Source organism: Zonotrichia leucophrys, chromosome 19, assembly GCF_028769735.1.
Source record: "Zonotrichia leucophrys gambelii isolate GWCS_2022_RI chromosome 19, RI_Zleu_2.0, whole genome shotgun sequence".
In the NCBI taxonomy this organism is placed as follows: domain Eukaryota; kingdom Metazoa; phylum Chordata; class Aves; order Passeriformes; family Passerellidae; genus Zonotrichia; species Zonotrichia leucophrys.
Window position 1 is genome coordinate 9,243,447 of NC_088188.1, and position 14,888 is coordinate 9,258,334.

At 43.1% G+C, this 14,888-nt stretch overlaps 1 protein-coding gene across 1 annotated transcript in view; it reads left to right on the forward strand.

Annotated features, from left to right (window-relative positions):
• Nucleotides 1-11,281, forward strand: part of BRIP1 (BRCA1 interacting helicase 1) — a 114,207-nt gene extending 102,926 nt beyond the window's left edge. The window contains exon 25 of the mRNA XM_064729389.1: nt 10,252-11,281. Coding sequence (XP_064585459.1) covers nt 10,252-10,344 — 93 coding nt within the window. The 3' untranslated portion in view covers nt 10,345-11,281. The remainder of the gene's footprint in view (nt 1-10,251) is intronic.
• The last annotated feature ends 3,607 nt before the right edge of the window (nt 11,282-14,888 follow it).

The following is a 14,888-nucleotide window of genomic DNA, read 5'->3' on the forward strand; positions in this document are numbered from 1 at the left end:
AATTGTTGCTGTGCTTTGTTTTAGAGCCCATGAAATTCCTCCAGCTCTTTATTTTCCATTCATCCATGCTCCCAGTGGTTTCTCCCACCTTGTATCCCAGGTTTCCCCTTTTCAGACAGCCCCATGAATGTGGTACAATAATATTACCCTAATAGGAAAAATCAGTTCCTTTTTGTGTGGAAATAATTCATATATAAATATTCCTTTGCTATGTGGTTCCTACTGTATAGACTTACAGGATAATGTTACTGAGAAAGCAAAATAATCCTTACTATGATACAGAATTTACTTTTAGCCAATTTCTGTCTTTTACTGTCAGGTAGAAGCCAAATCATGCTGAAATCAGCAGGGGATCAGTCAGGGAAGGAGCCCTGGGAAGGCAAAAATTCTGTCCCATATAGGCACAGTTTAAAATTCCAAAAGATGTGAAAAATCTGAATATCTGAACTTCAATTTGTAACATCTGGGACTTCAAACCAGACATAAACAATATTGAATGAATTATATTTTTTCTCTTTCATCAAAATAACATTGTAAATACTGAAGCCACAAATTATACTTTAAAATGAGAGTGGACATTGACTATGATTCCCCTGAAAGTATTTCATACACCAAGATCAAAGAAATGCTGCTTAACTCTTGCAGAGGAGAAATCATTTATAAAAGTTAGTCTGAAACTCAAGCTATAGATTTAACTGCTCCTTTTTGTGGAGGTGAAGAGAGAGAGCCAAGTTTTGAATATTTATTTTCACAATTATTGCTGGGCTTGTCCTCTGCTCTGAGGAAAGTGAGGAAAGGACCTCCCGTGCTCTGGGCTGGCTGGGGCAGTGTTGGGGTTCCTTCCTCAGCCGAGACAGGGAATGGGGGCTTTGGGCTTTAGGGCTCCACGGATCCCTCCAGGCTCTGTGGGACACAGTCCCAGCTGCTGGATCTGCTCCCTGGGCAATGCCCAGGTCAATGGGATTTGCACAGTGCTGTGAGTGGGAAAAGCAGAGTTCCCAAACCCCCAAACTCCCAAATTCTCAAACTGCCCAATTCCAAACTGCCCAAATCCCCAAACTCCCAAATCCCCAAACTCCCCAATTCCAAACTGCCCAAATCCCCAAACTCCCAAATCCCCAAACTCCCAAACTCCCAAATCCCCAAACTCCCAAATTCCAAACTCCCAAATCCCCAAACTGCCCAAATCCCCAAACTGCCCAAATCCCCAAACTGCCCAAATCCCCAAACTCCCAAATTCCCAAAATCCCAAACTCCCCAGCTCCCAAATTCTCAAACTGTGGCAGTGTTGGGGTTCCTTCCCTCAGCTGCAGACAGGGAATGACTGTCTCCAAATTCCCAAATAACTCCCAAATCCCAAACTCCCAAACTCCCAAATTCTCAAACTCCCAAACTCCCCAACTCACAAATCCCCAAACTCCCAAATTCCAAACTCCCCAACTCCCAAATTCTCAAACTGTGGCAGTGTTGGGGTTCCTTCCCTCAGCTGCAGACAGGGAATGGCTGTCTCCAAATTCCCAAATAACTCCCAAATCCCCAAACTCCCAAATTCCAAACTCCCAAATTCTCAAACTCCCAAATTCCAAACTCCTGAATTCCCAAATTCCCAAACTCCCAAAATCCCAAACTCCCCAACTCCCAAATTCTCAAACTGTGGCAGTGTTGGGGTTCCTTCCCTCAGCTGCAGATAGGGAATGACTGTCTCCAAATTCCCAAATAACTCCCAAATCCCCAAACTCCCAAATTCCCAAATCCCCCAACTCCCAAATCCCCAAACTCCCAAATCCCCAAACTCCCAAATTCCAAACTCCCCAACTCCCAAATCCCCAAACTCCCAAATTCCAAACTCCCCAACTCCCAAATTCCAAATTCCCCAACTCCCAAATCCCCAAACTCCCAAATTCCAAATTCCCAACTCCCAAATCCCCCAACTCCCAAATTCCAAAGTCCCAAATTCCCAAATTTCCAAACTCCCAAATTCCAAATTCCCAACTCCCAAATCCCCCAAACTCCCAAATTCCAAACTCCCAAATTCCAAATCCCCAAATCCCCCAACTCCCAAGCTCCCCCTGCAGCCACGGAGCTGCCCAGGGCTGTGTTTGTGCTCGTGCTTTCCATCCCTTTATTTCCCCTGGTGATTTCACAAAGGAACAAAATGGAGTTCCTATGGCACAGAGTTTTTCCACTGACCTTCCAACTTTCCACATCCTGCTCCCATGGCATGGAGGGAACGTTGGAGCTCTTCTGCTGCCTGGACTCGAGGGGTCTGAGTTGTTAAACCTTTTACAGCTCATGTTGTGTGTGTGTCTTGAAATCTCAATTATTGAAGTCTAATAATTAAAATTATTTATGAAAATCTCCTGATTTAAATCGTGCCAGAAAGTGATGCTGAGCTCCTCAAGGGTCCTGAGCATTGTTGTACCAAAAAAGAGTTTGTAGGATTCTGTTGCTTCCAAAGAAAGTAAACCCAAGAAAACCCATAACTTTTAACTTGGTCTTAAAATCTTACCAGTCTAATTTTTCAGTCATGAGATTTCTGCCTGAAGTACTTTTCTTGGGCTATCTTTGTTTTACACCAAAACAAATATTTGGAGAAATCCAGTTTCCATTGATTTTCTTCCCCAGAAAAGCAGCTCGGAGCCAATAAAAGGAGGGGAGCTGGTCCAAGGAAAGCACTGGGGCTGCTGGAGACCTGCAGAGCTGGGCTGGGAGCAACCAGAGCTGCTCTCAATCCCCTTCCCTTCCTCCTCTGCAGGGCACAGCTGGGCTTGCACCCACGCTGGGGCTCCTTTCCAAGGGCATCCAAACTTATATTAATTTATATTTTATAATTAGCCTAAAGAATCACCAAGAAATGTGTGAAACTAATCATAAAGCAAAGCCTGTTCTCAGAAAAATCAAAGTGAACTCTCCAGCTTTTGTCCCAGATACATGGATGCTGTTCTCAGCTCACCAGAGCATCAGAGCTGATTTTGTTGATTAAAAATAAGAAGCTTTTAAAGCCTCTAATTGCCAAATTATTGTGGTATCTTTGTTAAGATTCCTTTGTGTGCTGCCTGTCCATCTCCATCCCATTCTTGCCATGTGTTCCTCGGTTTGTTTCAGTCCTGGAGTTGTGGTTTTGGTCCTGGGGTGGTGCTTTTGGTCCTGGGGTGGTGCTTTTGACCCTGGACAGTGTCTGGTTTTGGTCCTGGGGTGTTGTTTTTGTTCTGGAATGATGTTTCAGTGCTGGGTTGGTGTTTTTGGTCCTTGCCTGCTGTTTCAGTGCTGGGTTGGTGTTTTTGGTCCTTGCCTGGTGTTTCAGTGCTGGGTTGGTGTTTTTGGTCCTTGCTGCTGTTTCAGTGCTGGGTTGGTGTTTTTGGTCCTTGCTGCTGTTTCAGTCCTGCCTTCCATCCCAGCAGTGTTTGGTTGCCCAGGAAGCTCCTGGAGAACCACAGAGAGTTTCCCATCTGAGCCCAGCAGTGTTTGACACACAACAAATGGCTTTTTTTAGCTTTGATTTCAGTTCTAGGTATGCTATAAATGCCCTTAGACTCTACCAGGCTAAGCCAGTGTACATTTGTGGGTAATATCCTCAAGATGCAAATAAAAATTGCTGATTTTTTTTAGCTCTTAGACTCTCCTAAAGACTGGAGGCAGTTGGTGAGCCCCAGGCTCTGCTTCCCTGGATCCAGCACACCCTCCAGAATATTAGTTTAACTCTATTAAATTTCCTAGAGGTGTTAATTGAAGATGCTGGAAATAAAGGTATGAATTCTGCTCCAGAGTCACAAATGTTTTAATTCATCTCCAGACAGATTATTTTTAAGTAATGTTTGATTTTATTTTTATTTTCTCTTCATTTTATTTTAAAAGGCTTCTGCATTGTTCTTTGCTGCTGTAGTTAATCTGTGCATCAGGAGGGGCAGAAGTTAATTTATGGCATAGAAAGCATTCGTGCTGCTTGGGGAGCTGAATCCATCACCCTGTGTTTATTTGTCAGCTGTTTGGGTTTCCTTCCCTTTGCCTCACAGCCCTTTCTCTGCCACTGCTGTGTGCAGTCTGAAATAAGTTCAAGCTGTGGATGGAAGTGTGTGCACACAGGTCTCTGCTTCCATTCTGGCAGCCAAACATTGACTCCTTCCTTTCTGGGGTTTCCTGAAGAATGTGACTGCAAATCAAAATGTTTGGGATGGCAAAAGCATCCAGAACCCCCTGAATTATATTTGGAAATCTCAGCTTTAATACATGGCAGAGAGCCAGACCAGATCAGAGCCAGCACACACCGGTGCATTGGATATTGTCAATTGAACAGATCCAATCCTCCCTCCTGCTTTCCCCTGATATATTTGTATGTTATAAATGATTTATTGATGGAGACTGCTCATGTAGGTGACCATTTGTACCATTCCTGTGGGAACAGAACTGTCCCTTTTCCCAAATTAAACTGCTTTAGGTGTAGTGCTCATTTACTTATGAAATTCATTTTAATCCTTTCTCATTGTTGCCAATATTTTCTATTATTACCACAGCCTATCAATGATCTTCCTGCCTTTATAAACTGATCAAATATCCTAAACGCTGCTCAAGGCTCCTCCTTTCTCCAGGACTGACCCATCCAGGGCTGATTTTGGGTTTCACTGGCAGCTCAGCCCCACGGGTGCTCCTGGCTGTGCCCCTCAGAGGGAGCAGTGGCCCAGAGCCCTGCCAGCCTGCTGGCAGCCCCAGAGCTGCTCTGTCCCTGCAATCAGCCCAAAAAAAGGCTTTGGGAGGCTTTGGGATGAGTGGCTGGGCAGGGCTGGAGCCATCAGCCCCCAGAGTGGGGCTGGGCAGGGGGAGATGGGCAGAATCCTCCCCTCAGCTCAGCCCAGCTGCCAGGTGAGCACTGCAGCTGGCAAATACTCCCTTGCCACAAGCAGAACGTTTCTGCTCTTAATATTAAAAGTGTGTCAGAATTTCCATTATAAACCACTTATTTTGTGGGTTTATAGCTTTGCCATAAAAATACACCTTGGGTTGAGCCCTGGCACGCAGCCATTTGGCTTCTTGTAACACAATATTAATTCAGAACATCCAGACAGTGTTTTTAAACATCGGTATCTGAGAAGTTGTTGCTTCTTTTTCTCTTTTTTTTTTTTAAATTTTCCTGAAGTCCCTTGTTTTCTGCAGGACTCACTCAGAAATCAAAGGTGGCCAGATGTAATTGCAACAAGAATCTGCAACATCTGGAGCTCTTTTTGGAAGGACTGAGACTTGTGATAAGAAAGAAAGTTCTGGGGACATGTAGAGAATTCCAGGCCAGGTGGGAAGGCTGGATCCAGACCCCCAAGGCTGAGCTGACAAGGTCTGGCTGCCATCACCCACAGAGCCTCCCAAAAAATGGCAGAAAGAAGGAAAGTCTGGGGCAGATAAAGATATAAGCTAAAATATTCAATTTGGAACCAAATCAAAGAATTTTAGGTCACATTTGAATCCAAAGTGCAACAAAATATTGTCAGCCAGTGATCTCTGTGAGATGAGAAATTAGGACCAAAAACCAACTTGTAATTTGAAATTTAAGGATAATTCTGATGGGATATTTCAGATGAACTTCCAAGCTAACAAACCCTCTGCACCTGAGCTCTGGGTGCAGGAGGAGCACGTCTGGTCCTTCCAAAGCCCAGCCCTGATGAATGGCTGGAAAGGTGGGCAGAAACTGCAGTTAAATTTCAATAAACCCTGTAACTGCTTGGAAAATGAATGCTGAAAAGGGGCAATCCTAATCTGATCCCTGGCCTTGCTGTACAATTAGCAAAAGTGATAATCTTCATTTGTGAAACAAGGAAAATTGGCAGCTGGGAAAAAAAGAAAGGAAGTCATTCAGTTTCATATTAAACTTCTGAAAAAATTGGCCATAAAAGCAGTTCTGGGGCTGGCCAGGACAGAGGCTCAGAAATGTCTGGGGAATGTTCTTCAATCACTTCGGGGAATGTGAGGACAAGAAGCTGAAAGTGCTGAGCTCCAGAGGAATGAGGATAAAGCTTCAAGCTTTTCTCTAGATTTGGTCAGTTTACTTTCTGAATGTATATTGGGATCTGGGAAAGGAATGGAATAAATTTCCCTTCCTCAGGCTGCAGTTATTGGACAAGGTGGGCTGAAAAAGAATAAATTGGGCTCAAGCAGGGAGAGTGAGTGCTGGCAGACATAGGGCTTTCCAAAGGTGGGGAAATTGATTTAGGAAAGTCATCCTCTCTGAGCAAGAAATGGAGCTCAGATGATGGATAGGCTATGGAAGGATTTGGAGATCATTATGGCTGGTAATAGAGTAATTCAAGCTGGAAGTATTGTCTTACCAATGAAATCCCTGGAAATTGGCTTTAATTATGTGGCTCAGATGAAGCAGAGAATTTCAGATAACTGATTTGGAGTGAGGAGATTTCCCAGTGCTGCAGGAGCCACTGCAGCAGCTGCTTGGGGCAGTATCAAAGGAAAGGTTCAACTGGTGCAAATCATATTTTAAGGGCCAAGCATTTGCGGAGACTTTTGCTGATAGATTTGAGGGGTGATTTTTTCCTTGCACTAAGCAATTTAAATTCTGAATTTCTTTAAATGCAGAGCTGCAGCAAGATTTCAGGTGATCTCCCTGTGATGCTGTAGTGGGTGTACTTACTCTGGCTTTACTCCAGCTTTCACAACTAATTGAAACTGAAAATACAACAGCCTGGAGGTCAATACAAGTCCTAAAGGTGCAGAAATACCTCCAGGATCCACAGAGCCTCCAAGCTCTGCTGAATTTCGAGGTGCCATCAGTGCTAGGACTGATGTGAGCAGGGCTGAGGCCGCCACAGCTGTGCCACAATCCCAGTTCCAGGGCACTGTTTGGATTCCCAGAAGTTTTTTCCAGTTAAAAATCAGTTTTCTGAATCCAATAAACACACAGGCTGCACACAGTGGTGTACCACAGATGGATTCTGAGGGAAACCAAGCCATTCCCAGCACCTCTCTGTCAGAACGTGCTACTGGGCAGCCAGGGAGTGACCTGGGATGGATGAATGAGCTTTCAGCGAGCCCTGGCCCTCACTCCCAGCTCTGATTGAAGTCAAATGGTGGCTGGAGTGGCTCCTGCAGAGCCAAGTTTCAGGAAAAGGGGAGGGAGCAGCTTCCAGAGCAGGACAAGGCCTGCTGCAGCTTTAAAAGATGAATTTTGGCCCAGCACCTGCTGCCTCTGGAGGATGGGAAGGAGCTGTGCCCAGCCTGCCCGGATCACATCAGCTCTGGTGGTATCTGGGTACCGAGTACAGCCCTGAGGTGTGAGCTGATGGGTTCACAAAGGGCTGGAACGCTCTGAACAGCCTGAGAGCAGCTGCAGAGGCATTGGAAGTGAGGAGTTGTGGGCACACAGCCAGCCAGGGCACGGCTGCACAGACAGAGGGACAGGGGACAGGCAGCACCGTCCTGGGCAGCTCAGGTGAAGGGTTTGTAAAGGAGTTTTTAAAGGATTACTGCCACTATTTCAGGCAGATTTTTTGTGGCTTTGTTAATATTGTAAAAACACTGCAGGAGTTTGGTGAGCAGGAAACAATTTCAGTGGCTGGCACAGTGTGATTTAATGTTTTCAAAAATGTTTTTGAACAAAACCTCTTGTAACTGCTCCCACTTTCACCTCCCCATGCTCCAAACACCTTCCAGGCTGGATGGGAACTTATGACAACAAAATGTTCTGTTCTGAGGAGAGGAATTCCTCTTGTGCTCAAAGCACATCTGACAGTGCCTGAATCCAGAGGAGGTCCCACCAAAGGTGGTTCCTTGGGGAGGGTTGGCCAAGCCCTGGCAGAATTGGGGTTCTGTGGGGTGACACAGGCTCAGCTTCATCCAGGGAGCACCTCTGGAGCTTCACCCCAACATTCCCACCCAGAACATCAGCAAAGGGCACCTGGAAAGCCGGGTTTGGTGTTTGAGGTTTGTTGTCCAAGGGTTTGTTGTCCAAGCAGTGGGAGAAGACACCAACTCCTGCTCGGGAGTTTGTTTGTCAAACAGCACAATTGTGTCCAGGAAACACAATTGTGCCTCTATCCTCCATTAGTCTCTCCTGACATAAATATACAGCAATAAATAAAAATTTATTCATTTTTTCTGTTCAGGAAGATTATTCTACTGCTGGATGAAGCAAAGGAAATGCGTACCTGAGTGAAGGGTGTGACAATACCATGTGGTTTTTATAAAATATCTTTTATATTGTATTATTATATTCTATCTATTCTTTTATAAAATATCATTATAATTCCTTGGGTCAGTGAATGTAAGCTAAGTAATGGACTGATAATTTTCTTGCTACATTAAACCAAGTGCTGTGAAAATTTGAGGAGGTTTTGCTACAGCAGAGATTCAGCTTTTAATTTTTGTATCTAAGCCATGCTTTCCAAAATGTCTGATTTTCCTAAACCACCCCGGAGATGTCATGTTACATGTCAGGTGTGCCACTGCCAGCAGAGTTACACAGCTGGAAATGGGTTTAAACATTTATTTTAAACACTGATATCTCAAATTCTGCACATCACTGGTGGCTGAGAACTGCAAGGACAAAAGCTTGGAAATTGGAACTTATGAATAATCAGATTTTAACACCTTTGTTTCATTTCAAAGCTGTTGGAATGAGTCAGGAGTGAGCTGTGCCTGATGTTGGGGTCTCTGAATCACTGACCCCACATTCGTGTGTGTGTGTGTATATATCTATTATGTATATTAATATAAATAATCATCTTGTAATTAATACAAATATAGAATTACACATTAATATGTTATATAGTATATATATTAACATATGTGTTATATCTAGTATAAATATTAATAATATATCTATATAAATATATTATCTATATAATTATATATAAAATATAATATATATTATATTACTATATATTCTATAATATATATTTTATATTTAATATATTACAATGTATTGATAAATGTGTTATATATTATATACCTTAATTATGTATATTTAAAAATATATATCTATATATAAAAATATATTAAATATTAATATTAATTAAAAGTAAATATAGTTGAAATTAAATATAAATATTGATATATATTAAATGTATTATATATTTATATATTTATATATTAAATATATATTTAAAATATATATTTTGATAATATGTATATTTGAATATATATAAAATATATATAGATATGTGCATATATAAAATATATAATATAAATTAAAATATTTTTATATATTAAAAACATATATGTATTATATATATAATATATATGAAATATATATTATGTATATATTAATATTATATAATATATATTTATATATTTTAATATGTGTGCATATAATAATGTATATTTTAAAATATTAAAAATCTACATGTATATATGTATACACATGTATGTTTATATGTGCTTGAGAGGTGCTTGGACTCTGCAGTGACACAAGGTCTGAGCACCTGCACAGAATTCAGGCAGCTTTTGGTTTCACACTGGGGCTGCCTGGCCGAAGGTTTGAGTTTGGGAGTTCCTGGTTTGTAGGATTTGCTCTGTTGGGATTTCTCCCAGGAGTTCCTGGGCCCTGCCCTGTGCCCGGCTCAGCCCCATCCCCTTGGGTGTTCCTGGTTTGTAGGATTTGCTCTGTTGGGATTTCTCCCAGGAGCTCCCTGGGCCCTGCCCTGTCTCCAGCTCAGCCCCATCCCCTTGGGAGTTCCTGGGCCCTGCCCTGTGCCCGCCTCAGCCCCATCCCTTGGGAGTTCCTGGTTTGTAGGATTTGCTCTGCTGGGATTTCTCCCAGGAGCTCCCCGGGCCCTGCCCTGTCTCCAGCTCAGCCCCATCCCCTGGGAGTTCCTGGGCCCTGCCCTGTGCCCAGCTCAGCCCCATCCCCTTGGGAGTTCCTGGTTTGTAGGATTTGCTCTGTTGGGATTTCTCCAGGGAGCTCCCCAGGCCCTGCCCTGTGTCAGGCTCAGCCCCATCCCCTGTATCTCCCCAGCCTGGGCCCTGCAGGCTCAGGGGCCGTTCCAGGAGTGCTGAATCCCTCAGTTCCTGCAGAATGAGGCCAAGGATCTGAGGGAGGAAGAGGTGTGAGGAGAGCTTTATTAGTATGGCACATATTTAACCCATAGGAAAACCCACAAATTTTACTCATTTTAAGTGTATTTCACACTTTTTGACTATTTGAAATAACCACATTTGTAAAAACTTCTTTTAATGAATAGAGCTCTTTATGTACAAAGGCAAACCCTTTTTTTCCCCCCTAAATCCAGTCCTTTTAAAATCCCATTTCTTTTGTAGGTCTGGCTGCTTCCCTCCTCTGTTCATTATTGCTTGCTGCTACAGAACCCTCCAGAACTGCAGCCAGGACATTTAGATTCTGGTTTATCTTAGAAGAGTTTTCCTGATCAATGCCATGTATTCATCAGGATTAATTAGACAGATAAGTAAAAAAGGACTTTAATTATTTAATGCCAACCCCAACCAAGCTGGTGTTCAGCACAATATTTGTGTGTGAGGGATGGGAAGGAGCTGCCTGGGTACAAATTCTGGCCCCACTGAACTCTGCCACGTTACTGCACAAAGGCTTCTCCACATGTTTAAAAGAAATATTTCCCTGGGGTTTCTGAATGCTGGTAAATGTGGTTTTATCTTCCTTTTCACTTTTGAATGTTTGTTTACCTTGCATACCCCTCAAAGTAATTTAACATAAAAAACTTCTCATCAATTCCATTTTATTCCAAGTTTGAATTGCCTCATTTTTTAATTTCTTGTGCATTTACAGACCCCACATGGCAATGTCTGGGCTGAAAACATGGTAGGGGAACATTGGCATATTTTGTCTTGCTGTGATTTCAACTGAATTAAAGAAACCCAGAAATGAAAACATTTCCATTTGTTTATATAACTAAAAAAACCCCCATAAAACTGAGCAAGAATATCCTTTAATGAACACAAACCCTTTTTGCAAGCAGGCACAACCAGAGGGACACACACACACCCCCAGCTCCTATCTCCCCTATCAACAGCAAATTAGAGCAGGTAAAAAACCTCCCTCTATTTGTCTTAGGAAATATCCAGCACTTTTACAGGGAATTTGGAAAATATTTCAGTGGAGGTGAAATGCTGCACACAAAGCACAGCCACGGGCTGCTGTAAAACTGCCCTGGAACAAGGCATTAAAATGCCATCGACCTGCACACATAAAAACAACCAAAAAGCTATGAAAACAAATGTCCTGCAAATAATTAGGATCTTATGGCAGGGAGCAGTGCTGATCTGCATGCAGGGATTTTCTGTGCAATCAGAGCCTGATGGGCTGAGGGGGGAATGAGCAGAGCACAAATGGGCTGTGCTGCTCCTGCCTGCCCCAAAGCATCCTCCAGCCCTTCCAGCTCCTCCTGGCTGTCCCTAAAATCCCCTTTCTGTCCTCTAAATTCTCCTTTCTGTTCCCTAAAGTCTCCTTTCTATCCCTAAAGTTTCCTTTTTATCCCTAAAGTTTCCCTTCTGTCCCCAAAAGTCTCTTTTCTGTCCCCAAAAGTCTCCTTTCTGTCCTCTAGTCTCCCTTCTGTCCCATAAAGTCTTTGTCCTCTAAAATCTCATTTCTGTCCCCTAAAGTCCCCTTTCTTCCCCTAAAGTTTCCCTTCTAAAGTCTCCTTTCTATCCCTAAAATCTCCTTTCTGTCCCCTAAAAATCTCCTTTCTATCCCTAAGGTAGCTTGGAATACCCTTGGTTTGTGATGAATGTTTTTTTAATTGAATCTCAGGTTTTTATCATGCAAGGTTGAATTTGCTGATTTTCCATTTTTCCATGGGAAAGGTTGAATTTGCTGATTTTTCAGGGTGAGTCTGAGGCTGACCCAGCCAGAAATAGCTGCAAACTCCATTTCTGGTCCTGAAAATCTGCTGTGGGTTTGTTCTCACTGCAGGTCACGTGCTTGTATTTATTGAAGGTTTAGCAATAGTTTGTAGAGGTTGCTGGTGTGTAAAATGCATCAAACTGTTGTATAAATTTATCCTTTAATGCAATAAAATAATTCTTCAAGAGCAATTCTATCACCTGCAATGTATGGGAATACAAAAAGAATTATAATTACTGATTATTCATGTCTGTGTGTTTGTCACAACTGTCGGGGTTGTTGTTAGCACAGCTCAGGAAAGCTGCACCATTAAAATGTATTTGGAAGGATGTGCATCTGTGATTACATAATTAACATGGTAAAATAAATTAATGAGGCTGCTGCCTAAGAGCTGGGCATTTCATTCTCAGCTTTAAGTTAGAATTTAATACTTTTTTTTACTAAAATGCCTTAAATGAATATTGCTTTTCTTACATAATAAAATTACTGTTTTGATCTCCATTTTACAGACCCCAAACATCAATAATTCAGAGGAATTAATGTCTGTCCCCTCTGTATTTCATCTTGTTTCCTGTTTTGTCATTAGGTAACAGTTCCCCCTAAGGCACTTGGTTTTAAACTTCCAGTCCAGCTTGTGCCTTTCTTCCAGACCCTTCCCAGGTTTGCATTTCCACAGCCAGAGCTGTGCCCATGATCAGGGCCCTGTGTGTAAATTCCCAACCACCAGAACACATCTTGGCACTGGGATTTCACCCATTCATCAATTTTATCTGACTTTCTGCTGGCCTGGCTTTCCAAAGTGTGAAAATCTGCTCTGCAGAGGAATTTGATGGATTGCAACCCTAATTTTTGGAGTGAAATTCTACAGAACTGCTCTGCTTAGAAAGCTTTGGGCAGAATTGTGAGGTTGCTGTGAATGCTGTTAAGCCTGTGGTGCCTTTTGGCTGGGAGTCCATCCCAATTAGTGACCCCTGCATGGAGCAGTAGCACAGAGAAGGATTTGGTTGGTTTTTTTCAAGGCAGTTGTAAATGATTAGTCCAAAGGAGCAGCATAAAACTGCGAGTCCCCTGCAGGAGTGGGCTGGAGGAAATTAAAGGATCAACAACAGAAGGGAAGCACTGAGCTGGGATTGTTCAGGCTGCAGCCACAGGCTCTCAGTGCACTCAGGAAATTGGCTCCATCAAAAGCTGAGGATGCAGGAGTGAGGATGAGGAGGATCATGCAGGTGATGGTTCTAAATCATGGCCTGAGATCCCAGGGCTTTCCAAGGCAGAGCTTTCCTCCCTCCTCACAAAAAGCAGCAGTTTCCAGGTAAAAATGGAATCTTCTCTTTATGAACCAATAAAAGTTCAGCAGAAATGTGAGCTGTAAATCTGATATAACTCAATAAATAACAAAGATTCAGTCTCCCCACATTAATATCAGTTGGATGGGGATTTTTGCTGTGCTGTGCCCTGTGTTTGTGTGGGAGAGCTGTGAAAGCAATGGCTGGGGAGCGCTTGGCAGCCAGGTAAAGCTTTTCCTTTAAAGTAAAAGTCAATTCATTCTGCAGAAATTTGCATCTTCTGGGCCTGGGATGGAGCTGAAACCTTTGCTGGAGGAGCAGGAAAGGATCACAGGAGGGGAAATGCACAAATCTCCATCTGGAGCCAGGGAGGAGATGGGGGAGCAGCAGTGCCAGAGCAAAACTCCAAGGGAAAAGTGGAAGAAAGGAAGAGGAATGTCCCAGGAATTCAGCTCTTCTAATGCTCAATCCTTTCAGCAGCAGCAAACCACTGGAAAGCTGTAACCCAAACAAGGAAATTAGAGCAAAAATGAACAATATTCAAGTGTTCAGATGTCAGAAGCAGCAGAGGAGTTATTGGTGTGAGAGGTTGTGGCCGGAGGGGAGAGCTCAGCGTGCCCTGGGTAATGAAGGCTCCCTGGGAGCACGGATCCCTCTCCAGGTAAGCAGGGCTTTTACAGCATGGCATCTTGGCATTTGTAATTAAACACCACGGCCCACTCTGCAGATGAACTCTTAAACACTTCAGGCCTTTATCAGGGGATTTTACTGGCCAGCCATGTGTGTTCAGATGGCAAAAAAACCCCAGCTGCTATAAAAACAGAAACCCAAACATTTCTTTTTATGACTCGACTTGCTGTATTTTTATATATATTGAGCCAAATTCATCCCTTGTGGAGCTCAGTTGAAGCCAATAAGGGCAGATTTGGCCCATGTCTATATGAGAAAGGTGGTGACAATTAAAATATATTGTTTAATAATGAGAGCTATGGTAGTGAAGTGTCTTTGTGTCTATGAAATTATACACCACGACACCCAGACTAGCAAAACACATCAGGCTGCTTTCTGATGGAAAGGCAAAAGCACTCTGACTTTTATGATTATGATTAAATATCACAAAGGCATTTGAAGGAGGCTAATTTAGGTAACATCTCCAGAAGTCTCGTTTATAGTGCAGTATTTTACCATTTGAAAATATTTCTTGACTGTTTTTATATGTGGCTCTCAAGGACAGCATGACTGGCTGTTATTAGCAGTAAGTAAAAGAACAGTTTTTATTTCACTTACATGTGAGGGACTTTCAGCAATATTACCAGAAGGAATGTACCCTATTAAAGAGAAGTGAGGACAGCCTTTACTATCACTTTACACTGGCAATTCCCACTTGTTCCCTGCTCAGGCCATGGCACCAGCACATGAAAGGCTCTGCTGGAGAGCTGGAGATGTTTCCAGGTTAGCAACAAACACCCAAAGCAGAGGAGCTGTGGTTACACAGACCCTACCCAGCAACTCCTCTGTGTATCCCTGTAGTAAGCCTGGGTGCATTTCCAGGCTGGAGTTGCTGTGCTCTGTGTGCAAATCCCTCCCCAGGCTCCCTCCCTGCCTCAGCTGAGCTCTGCCCTGCAAATGCCCCAAATTGTGGCCCCAGCATTTTCCTGCTGGCTCCTGACCCTGCCAGGCCCAGAGCATCAGCAGAGATTTCCCTTGGGAAAGGTTTTTCCTCTGGGGTTCCCTGTCCTGGCCCTGGCAGCTCTGGGCTCAGAGGGTCACAGGAATCAGAAATATTCTGTTGA